General features: G+C 41.4%; 1 protein-coding gene and 2 non-coding genes across 3 annotated transcripts in view; all 3 read right to left on the bottom strand.

Moving 5' to 3' along the window:
* Positions 1-666: 666 nt before the first annotated feature.
* On the bottom strand, positions 667-738 carry trnag-ucc. The gene has a single exon. It is a non-coding gene; the product is annotated as a tRNA-Gly (tRNA).
* A 498-nt stretch (positions 739-1,236) lies between these two features.
* On the bottom strand, positions 1,237-1,308 carry trnag-ucc. The gene has a single exon. It is a non-coding gene; the product is annotated as a tRNA-Gly (tRNA).
* Positions 1,309-3,980: 2,672 nt separating this feature from the next.
* The window catches only part of prl (prolactin), a 7,772-nt gene continuing 1,878 nt past the window's right edge, over positions 3,981-9,874 (bottom strand). Inside the window, exons 2-5 of the mRNA XM_034144529.1 lie at positions 7,990-8,102; positions 7,342-7,449; positions 5,891-6,073; positions 3,981-5,156 (exon numbers count right to left, since the gene is read on the bottom strand). Coding sequence (XP_034000420.1) covers positions 4,965-5,156; positions 5,891-6,073; positions 7,342-7,449; positions 7,990-8,102 — 596 coding nt within the window. The 3' untranslated portion in view covers positions 3,981-4,964. The remainder of the gene's footprint in view (positions 5,157-5,890; positions 6,074-7,341; positions 7,450-7,989; positions 8,103-9,874) is intronic.

The raw sequence follows: 9,874 nt of genomic DNA, 5'->3' as shown, positions 1-9,874 counted from the left end.
TGTCCTTATTGTCTCTGTTAATAAATGATAAATATTTGTATATATATACACATAATCAAAGACACATGGTTGGCACTATGCCTCAATGATTTCATATAATGAAGAGCCTTCGTGTATAGGTCCTGTTTTCAAGATCTATGACATCATTAATTGCGGTCTCTGCTTTTCCCCCAATAGAGACATGCAGGGTGGGCATGTATGTCCAAAAGATAAAAGGCTCACGCATTATCCATACTATTAATATTATTCTTCTTATCTACTTCCGACACTTACAGGTTTTACTGCCTATGGTGACGTGCAGATTACTGCTTTAGTCACAGAGGTGGAGACATGTCAAACCTGTCTGGTACCATGCTGTGTGTGTGTGTGTGCGTGTGTGTGTGTGTGTGTGTGTGTGTGTGTGTGTGTGTGTGTGTGTGTGTGTGTGTGTGTGTGTGTGTGTGTGTGTTTGTAATGACAACAATGCATGATCCGTTTGGTATTTTGGTGCCAAACACTTCGGAGAAATGTTTTGTATAGACCTATAATATATTGTTAAAAAAAAAGAGGGGACATGCAAGATCAGACTTTATTAATATTTTGGTTTTCGTGACCCTCCGGTACCTTTACTAGGACTTGAAATCACGCTGTACAATTTACATTCAATTTAATATATAACAATAGGGTTGCGTTGGCCGGGAATCGAACCCGGGTCAACTGCTTGGAAGGCAGCTATGCTCACCACTATACCACCAACGCTGACGGTAATATATGGGTCTCCACATCGACGTGATTATAACTGTGGAAGCTATTGTAGTGATGTTAATCCCGCACGCGATGATCCAAAACAAAAATCACTGTAATACTCAGAAAGCTTCTTTGTTACTCACTAAAAAATGCAAACTAATAAAGTCTTAAACAGTAAAATGAACTCTTTCCAGACTCAAAATCACAATGTAAATTTTACATTTATATTCAATTTAATATTTAATATTCCATCCCTGACACACTTAATGTATATATAATATCCTGCTTTACTGTGCATTTGTATTTCAACATGTATATTTTCTACTTTTTTAATGCTATTTCCTTTCTATTTGAGATGTTATAGATTTATAATTTCGATAATAAACAATGCCTTGTCTTTTTATGCTTCTGCAACGCAAACATTTCCCAGATTGGGATCAATAAAGTACTTCTTATGTTATCTTATCTTATCTTCCTAAAGACTCAGTCATATCGCCGCCGAAAAAAGATTGCGTTGGCCGGGAATCGAACCCGGGTCAACTGCTTGGAAGGCAGCTATGCTCACCACTATACCACCAACGCCTACGAAAGCCAGAAGGTCTCGATATCGATTGGATTATAACTCTGGAAGCCATTGTAGTTCTGTTCATTCCGCACGCGATGATCCTGCACATAGATACTCATACTCTTTGTTACTCACTAAAAATGCAAACGAATGAAATCTTAAACGCTCAAATGAACTCTATCCAGAGGCAGGTTTCTGAAGCTCTCATTGGACACCAGGATATTTAAAAACCCTCAATATGCTGAGGATATCATCTTTAATCAATTTAGTATGGAGTTGTCTTTGCAAAGGAGTGAATTTAAATGTGTATTCGGTCCAAGTTAAACATTACATTGTTAAACATTACATTGTCCCGTTTCCTTGCATTATATCTGTTTATCACCAGAGGGTGCCAGAGTATAGCCATTGCTAAAACTATTGCATAAAGCTTAACAAAATGCCGCCCTCTGCAGGGGAGATGTTGTAAAAGCAGGCATTGTGTTTTTATATCTGCCTTTGCCTTTTAAAGGGGACCTATCATGCTATTTGTAGGCAATAGCATAGGTCTCAGATATATACAAATATATAAAAAACATGTCTATGAAGTGTTTTGCTCCAAACACCAAACAGATCACCCATTCTAGCCATGCCTCATATCCCTCTATTTCACTTCCTGTTTCTAAAGTGCTGATTTGGGGTATAAAGCTTTTAATAAAAAAGGAGGGGTCTGAGCTCATGCGGGACCCGGCAGCTACTGTCTAAACTAAATGCTGCCGTGATGAAACGCCATATCATGGATTATCAAGGATTGTCTCTGAAACAGTATGGAGCTCAAAGGCTTTCTCTCTTGCCGGTTATACCACAAGGTGAGTTCCTTTTTATTTCCTGCTTCTTCACACACATGCTCTCCAGTACAGGTTAGCTCTGAGTGTTAGCCATGCTAATGGAAACACCGACCATATTACGTCCAAAACAGTCGGGCATTGTTTCTGATAGCAACGTTTCTGATAGTGCCGTGGGTCCACATTTCAGATATTACGTCATATCGGACGCAAATCTGGATCAGCTCCGTTGTTCCCCCGTTTTTAGAGATTTGGGTACGGAGGAAAAGAGAGAGGGTTTTATTTTCTGACGCTGCGTGAGTTCCCTGACTCACCGGGGACACATGTTGATGTAGAAAAGACATCACAAAGTGCATTTTGCATGATGGGAGACCTTTAATACAAACAGTTCTCCGAAAAATTAAGTTTCTATTTTTTACTTACTGTCAATAAATCCCATTAAATGTCGTTTTACACAGTATGTACGCTGTAACACGTGATTACATATTTTGTTTGCATAAATTCAGTAGACTGACAAATGACAGGCAAGGAGATGTTACTGTGCAAAAGAAGATCTTTATTGATGAGCAGATTGAAAAGATAAATTCTATAAGCATCACATCACGCTTATCAGAGAATGTTTACATCTGAAGTGCAAAAGTTATTTTAGAAGGACGAGACAAGGAGGAGCAACAGCAGAACAAACACACCAAGCTTACAATAAATGAAGTGATGAAGCCAGACCAGCTGGAAGCAAACAGAGATGCTTTATTCCCTTCCTGGAAGTTATCAACCTGATTTAAAGTCAATAAGGAAGCTTTAAAACAAGTACAACGCATGCACCTTTTTGCTAATTACCATGGGAAACGTTGTTAGCTTAAACTTTAATATACCTGAGCATCCATTCATTCAGATTGAGGTCAATGTTTGTGCAACACGCTGACTTAAAGGTGGGGTAGGTACGTTTGAGAAACCGGCTTGAGATCGCTAGAATTTGAAAATACACAGCCGGAAAGAATCTGCCACTTCCTTACAGAGCCCCTCCTCCAACACACACGAACGCGCACATGACCAATGAGGGCACGAGATAAGTCTGTGCACAGATGGAAGGCTGACAGGCAGGTAGGCCATCCAGTTATTTTAGCCGGGCCGGCTCAGATGATTGGTCGTGCTTTTTACAGTACTACAGCTTCCACAGATGATATTTTTTTATGGATCTTTTGTCAAAGCACTTCAGATATTCATTGCTATCGGGATGTTAAGAGCATTCCATGGAATATAACAACAAGTGTATCTCGAGCCGGTTTCTCAAACTTACCTACCCTACCTTTAAATGTGTTTAATGTGACTTTTGACTTAATTAAAAGAAGCAATAGGCGCGTTCACATCGGAGCACTTTTCCCGTTTAGTTCCGATAGTGGCTGGAATTTTGCGTTCACACCAAAAAGAGAACTTAGTTCCAATAACTTTTACCCCCATTTTTAGTGCCTGCTGAGAGGTGGTACTTTCCTGGGGAGAACAAAGTACCAATTTCGATTGGCTGGGCGAATTGCAAACCACGCCCCGTACAACTCGGAAAAGTTTTGTGAAGCCGCCATTGTATTTGCTGGCATTAGCATTATTAGCATTAGCATTAGCCCAGCGCACCAACTAACTTACGGCAACACAAAATAAAACATGGGAGCGGTGGAGATGAGGAGGTGTCGCGTTCTGGCGATTTACTCTGAAGGCTTCAGTAGAAGCTTCTGGGAGTCCCAGCAGCTTCTACTGAAGCCAGGCCCCAACTCCGGGGACTTCCGGCCGGGGACTTCGGGTGGCAGTATACGCCGTGAAGTTGTTTGCGGCCTGCCAGTAAACCCAAAGCAGAAGAAGAAGAAGAAGAAGTGGCGTCAGCGGCTCATTTGCGTAATCTTCCCTCAGGGAATTTATTCCGGTGTGAACGCGATCTGCTCTTAGTTCCATGGGGGAACTAAGTGCTGGGAACTAAGTGCTGGCACTAAGTGCTGGCACTAAGTACGGCAAAGTACTTGGTGTGAAAGCGGCTAATGCTACAGTGTAAAAGTACTCTTTTAAAAGTCATAAAGTCAGTAATTTAGCTAATAATCTGAATCTGTAAAGTAACTAAAGCTGTCAGATAAATGTAGTGGAGGTGTTTTTAAAGTATACAATTAAAGATACTCAGGTAAACTGGATACGATACGCCATGAAACTCCTCCTCATCGCCGCCTTCTGGAAGATCAGAATGCTAACTATTAGCTCATATAGCAGAATCCTAGCATGCGCTAATCTATAGGCAATAGAGAGGTGCAGGAATGAGTCATAAAACCCTGTCATGAGTCAGCATTTCATCACTTCCTGGTCTGTAGGACAATGGCTTTCTGAATGTGTTTTGGTTGTTAGCCTGAAATGAGGTCTGTGGTTAAAGTAAGCTGAAGAGATTTGAATTCTACGACATCAAATACGTCAGTAAATACCACACTGGTGGATTCAAGTGTCATCAACGTTTGTTTGACACAGAGATTATTTTCTCGATAACCCAAAATCACATGGAGCAATCCCATTGGACCAGAGAGATGCTGCCTTCAGGGACCAACACAGAAATGATTGAGGTGACTGTTATTTCTGTATATATTGATTGTTGTGCTTTTATTTAGGTCTTAATGTGAGCACATGTATAAATGTGTCTTTGATTGTGCATATATAGGTATAGACATATTTTTACATATATTTGTTTTGTATTCAGAATTGTGGGAAACGGTATTTCGATTCTCTCTGTACACACACACTGAAAGATTGTCAATACAGTTGACTTTGACTTTGACACATACGATATCCCTGCACCTCTATATGAGCAAAGCTGGCCGCCTCTCTCTTCAACACATCTGAGGCTGCGTCTTCGTGGCCCGACAGCGAAGAACCTTCAGGAAACTGTCGATCTTGTGGGAGTCGCGGCGGAAACAAGACAACAGGAAGTTGAAGTTGATTAATTGTGAAATCCGGTCCTGGCCGATGTCATTTCCTCCAGAGAAGGGAAGCAAAGAGATGGTCTGAGCTGCAGGACCCATCTGAGGAAGAGGAGAGAGAGGTCATGTAGTGTCTCTACTTTAAAGAGTCCTCTCCTGCTGATGTTCAGGTGTATATCAGTATGTAGTGTCTCTACTTTAAAGAGTCCTCTCCTGCTGATGTTCAGGTGTATATCAGTATGTAGTGTCTCTACTTTAAAGAGTCCTCTCCTGCTGATGTTCAGGTGTATATCAGTATGTAGTGTCTGTACTTTAAAGAGTCCTCTCCTGCTGATGTTCAGGTGTATATCAGTATGTAGTGTCTCTACTTTAAAGAGTCCTCTCCTGCTGATGTTCAGGTGTATATCAGTATGTAGTGTCTCTACTTTAAAGAGTCCTCTCCTGCTGATGTTCAGGTGTATATCAGTATGTAGTGTCTCTACTTTAAAGAGTCCTCTCCTGCTGATGTTCAGGTGTATATCAGTATGTAGTGTCTCTACTTTAAAGAGTCCTCTCCTGCTGATGTTCAGGTGTATATCAGTATGTACTGTCTCTACTTTAAAGAGTCCTCTCCTGCTGATGTTCAGGTGTATATCAGTATGTAGTGTCTCTACTTTAAAGAGTCCTCTCCTGCTGATGTTCAGGTGTATATCAGTATGTAGTGTCTCTACTTTAAAGAGTCCTCTCCTGCTGATGTTCAGGTGTATATCAGTATGTAGTGTCTCTACTTTAAAGAGTCCTCTCCTGCTGATGTTCAGGTGTATATCAGCATGTAGTGTCTCCTCTTTAAAGAGTACCTTCCCAGACAGGATGTCCAGGCCGTCCCCCAGGCTCTTGGAGTGCAGCTGCAGCTCCTGGATCTTGTTGGAGATGGAGGTCTGCTCGGGGTGATGGAGGGTGTTTGCTGAAGCTGAGAGAACCAGCAGGGGGTCGGACCAGGCCTGGAGCAGGGAGCGAGCCAGAGAGAGGAGGTCCGACTCCTGAGAGGGACACGTGATAAAGATCAGAGGATGCATCAGGGGAGGCATTTGTAGGCGTGTGTGTTACATGTTGTGTTACATGTTGTGTTACATGTTGTGATCGTGGACCCCTCGTTTCTGTTGTGTGATTGTGATGTGCTGTATGTGACATGTATGTAGTAACGTGTGTTGATCGCATTTTATTGTTCTCCTTGATCCTTTCTTTATAACTAATGCTGTTGATGTGTTGTGATTTTAAAAAGGTGCCTGTTATCATCTGGCCGGGGACAACAGCTGGAAATGAGCAATGTTGGCTAAAACGGCTCCATTTACTGTTTTTAGTGACAGTTGATCAATGAGGACTGTCTACTACACTATAAACAAATAAACCAAACTAAACAATATGACAAAGTGCTTTACAAAAGGAAAGATATTAACAATATACAGATACAGTGAAGATGAAGGAAAGGAGATCAAAAAGCTGAGGGGAAAGGGTTTTTGAAAGATGTTGTAATACACTAGTTGGCCTGCAGAGGTCAGTAAGAACCATCACAATCTAAATACTTTCGTTTCTACAATTTAGAGTAATTAATTGTTACAAAAATGAAATAATATCAAATAAAGATATTTATTTAAACACAAGAAGTTAAATTAAAATATTCAATAACAAAGGTTTTTAAAAAAGATAAAGATATAGTGAAAATGAAGGTAGGAGGAGATCAAGGGAAAGGGTTTTATTGAATCGTAATAGTCCGTGCAGATAATAAGACTTTTTGAAAGGTGTTGTAATACACTAGTTGGCCAGCAGAGGTCAGTAAGAACCATCTCAATCTAAATACTTGACTACCTGCCTACAGATTGGGGTTTGTTTCTCCAATTTAGAGTTAAAAGATGTACAGTAATACAGTATAAAATAAAACACCACAAGTGAAAGTAAAAATGTGCAATAAAAATGGTTTTAAAAACAGAATAAAAGTATTTATAAGACATGAGAAGTTAAGGTAAAAATAAGCAATAAAAGAGGTAAGAAAATATATATTGCATTAAAAAGATACAATTAAAATAATGAAATAAAATGTAAGAAATATATGTATATAAACACAAAAAAGTGTAATAAGAACAGAAAATGAAATGTGCACATTGTCATTCACTATTATAACAATAATAACATATGTAAAAGTGTGTATATTATCACAATATAGAAGGATGTATTGATGAAGATATTAACGATGAACACCAGATTATTATCCCTTGTGATGGACCATCACAAAAAGTAAAAAAAGACTCACAGAAACTTGCAGAGCTTGCTGCTTGTCGCTGGGCGTCTGCAGAGAGGAGGTGTGACACATCGAGGGGCGGGGCATAATCACCCGACCAATGGGAGGGAAGTGAGAGTTCTGGGGGGCGGAGCAAAGGAGCATCATCATTATATTATCTTATGCTGGGGTGTCAAACTCAAGTCCCCCGACTTCACTTCATGTGGCCCCGCAAGAGCTCTGAAAGAATATAATAAGTTTATTATATGGTTACATGCCGCTTTACGAAAAGCACGTAGCCCATAAACTACATGTCCCACAATACATCTCATTTTGTGACACTGAAGAGACTTGCAATTATTTGAGACTTCTGCTTTCAGACGTAGTTCATAATGAAGTTATTATCCTATCCGATAATAATCCAATGCAGAGGCAATCATGTGATATAATACATTATTTTATATATATTATATATGTATTTTTATATAGTCTTAAAGTTACAACCGGCCCTTTGAGTGCAACCATAATGCTGATGTGGCCCGCCATGAAATTGAGTTTGACACCCCTGCGCCTAATGTCTGGTACTTCTCCAATATCTACTCCGATGTGCTGAAACATGAGAAGACTAGTGGTGCAGGTTAGTATATAATGGCATTTAAAAGCCGTGGTGCGTTCACTGACCAGGTCCTGAGTGATGGTGGTGCTGAGAGCGTGCAGTTTATCTGAGCCCTGAGAGGCTCGGTCCAGCAGATCACTGATAGGAACAGAGCTGCAGACTGACACCAAACACACCACTGCACACACACACACACACACACACACACAAACACACATACACACACACACACACACACACACACACACACAGTTAGTGGGAACATTTATCAACTAAATGGGAATGTTCTACCCATCATAATACATTGAGTTTACCTATACCTATTTGTGTGGCTTTTTAATGAATGATTGACGGTGGTTCACAGGCGCAAACGCGCTTCAGCGGCACAAAACATCTTCAGAAACGATGCAGATATAAAAACACAAATGTTCCAAAATCTTCAGCAACTTGACAACACGTGCAGCATTTAGAAAACACAACAGAGGGTGAAGAGGTGCTGCTGCACAGGCAGTATGAGAAGAATAAAGAGCTGTTTGAACATTAAAGGAGAGGTGTCATGGCCATTTCCACTGATCATAATTCCATTGTTGAGGTCTACTAGAATAGATTTATACTGTGCATTGTTCCAAACTCACATTGGTTTCTCATACAGCATCTCTCCAAACTCACATTGGTTTCTCATACAGCATCTCTCCAAACTCACATTGGTTTCTCATACAGCATCTCTCCAAACTCACATTGGTTTCTCAAACAGCATCTCTCCAAACTCACATTGGTTTCTCATACAGCATCTCTCCAAACTCACATTGGTTTCTCATACAGCATCTCTCCAAACTCACATTGGTTTCTCATACAGCATCTCTCCAAACTCACATTGGTTTCTCAAACAGCATCTCTCCAAACTCACATTGGTTTCTCATACAGCATCTCTCCAAACTCACATTGGTTTCTCATACAGCATCTCTCCAAACTCACATTGGTTTCTCATACAGCATCTCTCCAAACTCACATTGGTTTCTCAAACAGCATCTCTGTAAACTACTTGTATTCACTGAATTTCACTCTCTGCCTTTAACGGCTCGTTGTAGCTCCAATAGCTCCAGCCCCCACCCTCCCTGTGAGCACAGTGTGCTCTGATTGGTCGGGACGTTGTGAATCGCGCTGAGCTCCGTGGAGGTGTTGTTTCCTTGTTTAGGATACATAGCCAAACACAGCCAAACTCATCCTGAGCACACACAAAGTCACAGCTGAAGTAAAAACAATAAGTGTGGCTTGATATTGAGTAAGAAAAAGGTTGATAAACGCTGTGAGAATGGGTCTGCAGAGAGAATGGGTCTGCGGAGAGAATGGGTCTGCAGAGAGAATGGGTCTACAGAGAGAATGGGTCTGCAGAGAGAATGGGTCTGCAGAGAGAATGGGTCTGCAGAGAGAATGGGTCTGCAGAGAGAATGGGTCTACAGAGAGAATGGGTCGAGAATGGGTCTGCAGAGAGAATGGGTCTGCAGAGAGAATGGGTCGAGAATGGGTCTGCAGAGAGGATGGGTCTGCAGAGAGAATGGGTCTGCAGAGAGAATGGGTCTGCAGAGAGGATGGGTCTGCAGAGAGAATGGGTCTGCAGAGAGAATGGGTCTGCAGAGAGAATGGGTCTGCGGAGAGAATGGGTCTGCAGAGAGAATGGGTCTGCAGAGAGAATGGGTCTGCAGAGAGAATGGGTCGAGAATGGGTCTGCAGAGAGAATGGGTCTGCAGAGAGAATGGGTCTGCAGAGAGAATGGGTCTGCAGAGAGGATGGGTCTGCAGAGAGAATGGGTCTGCAGAGAGAATGGGTCGAGAATGGGTCTGCAGAGAGAATGGGTCTGCAGAGAGAATGGGTCTGCAGAGAGAATGGGTCTGCAGAGAGAATGGGTCTGTGGAGAGAATGGGTCTGCAGAGAGAATGGGTCTGTAGAGAG

This window comes from Trematomus bernacchii, unplaced genomic scaffold (assembly GCF_902827165.1).
Source record: "Trematomus bernacchii unplaced genomic scaffold, fTreBer1.1, whole genome shotgun sequence".
Classification (NCBI taxonomy): Eukaryota; Metazoa; Chordata; class Actinopteri; order Perciformes; family Nototheniidae; genus Trematomus; species Trematomus bernacchii.
Note: the sequence above shows the minus strand (reverse complement) of the source record. Positions and strands in the feature narration are given on the sequence as shown.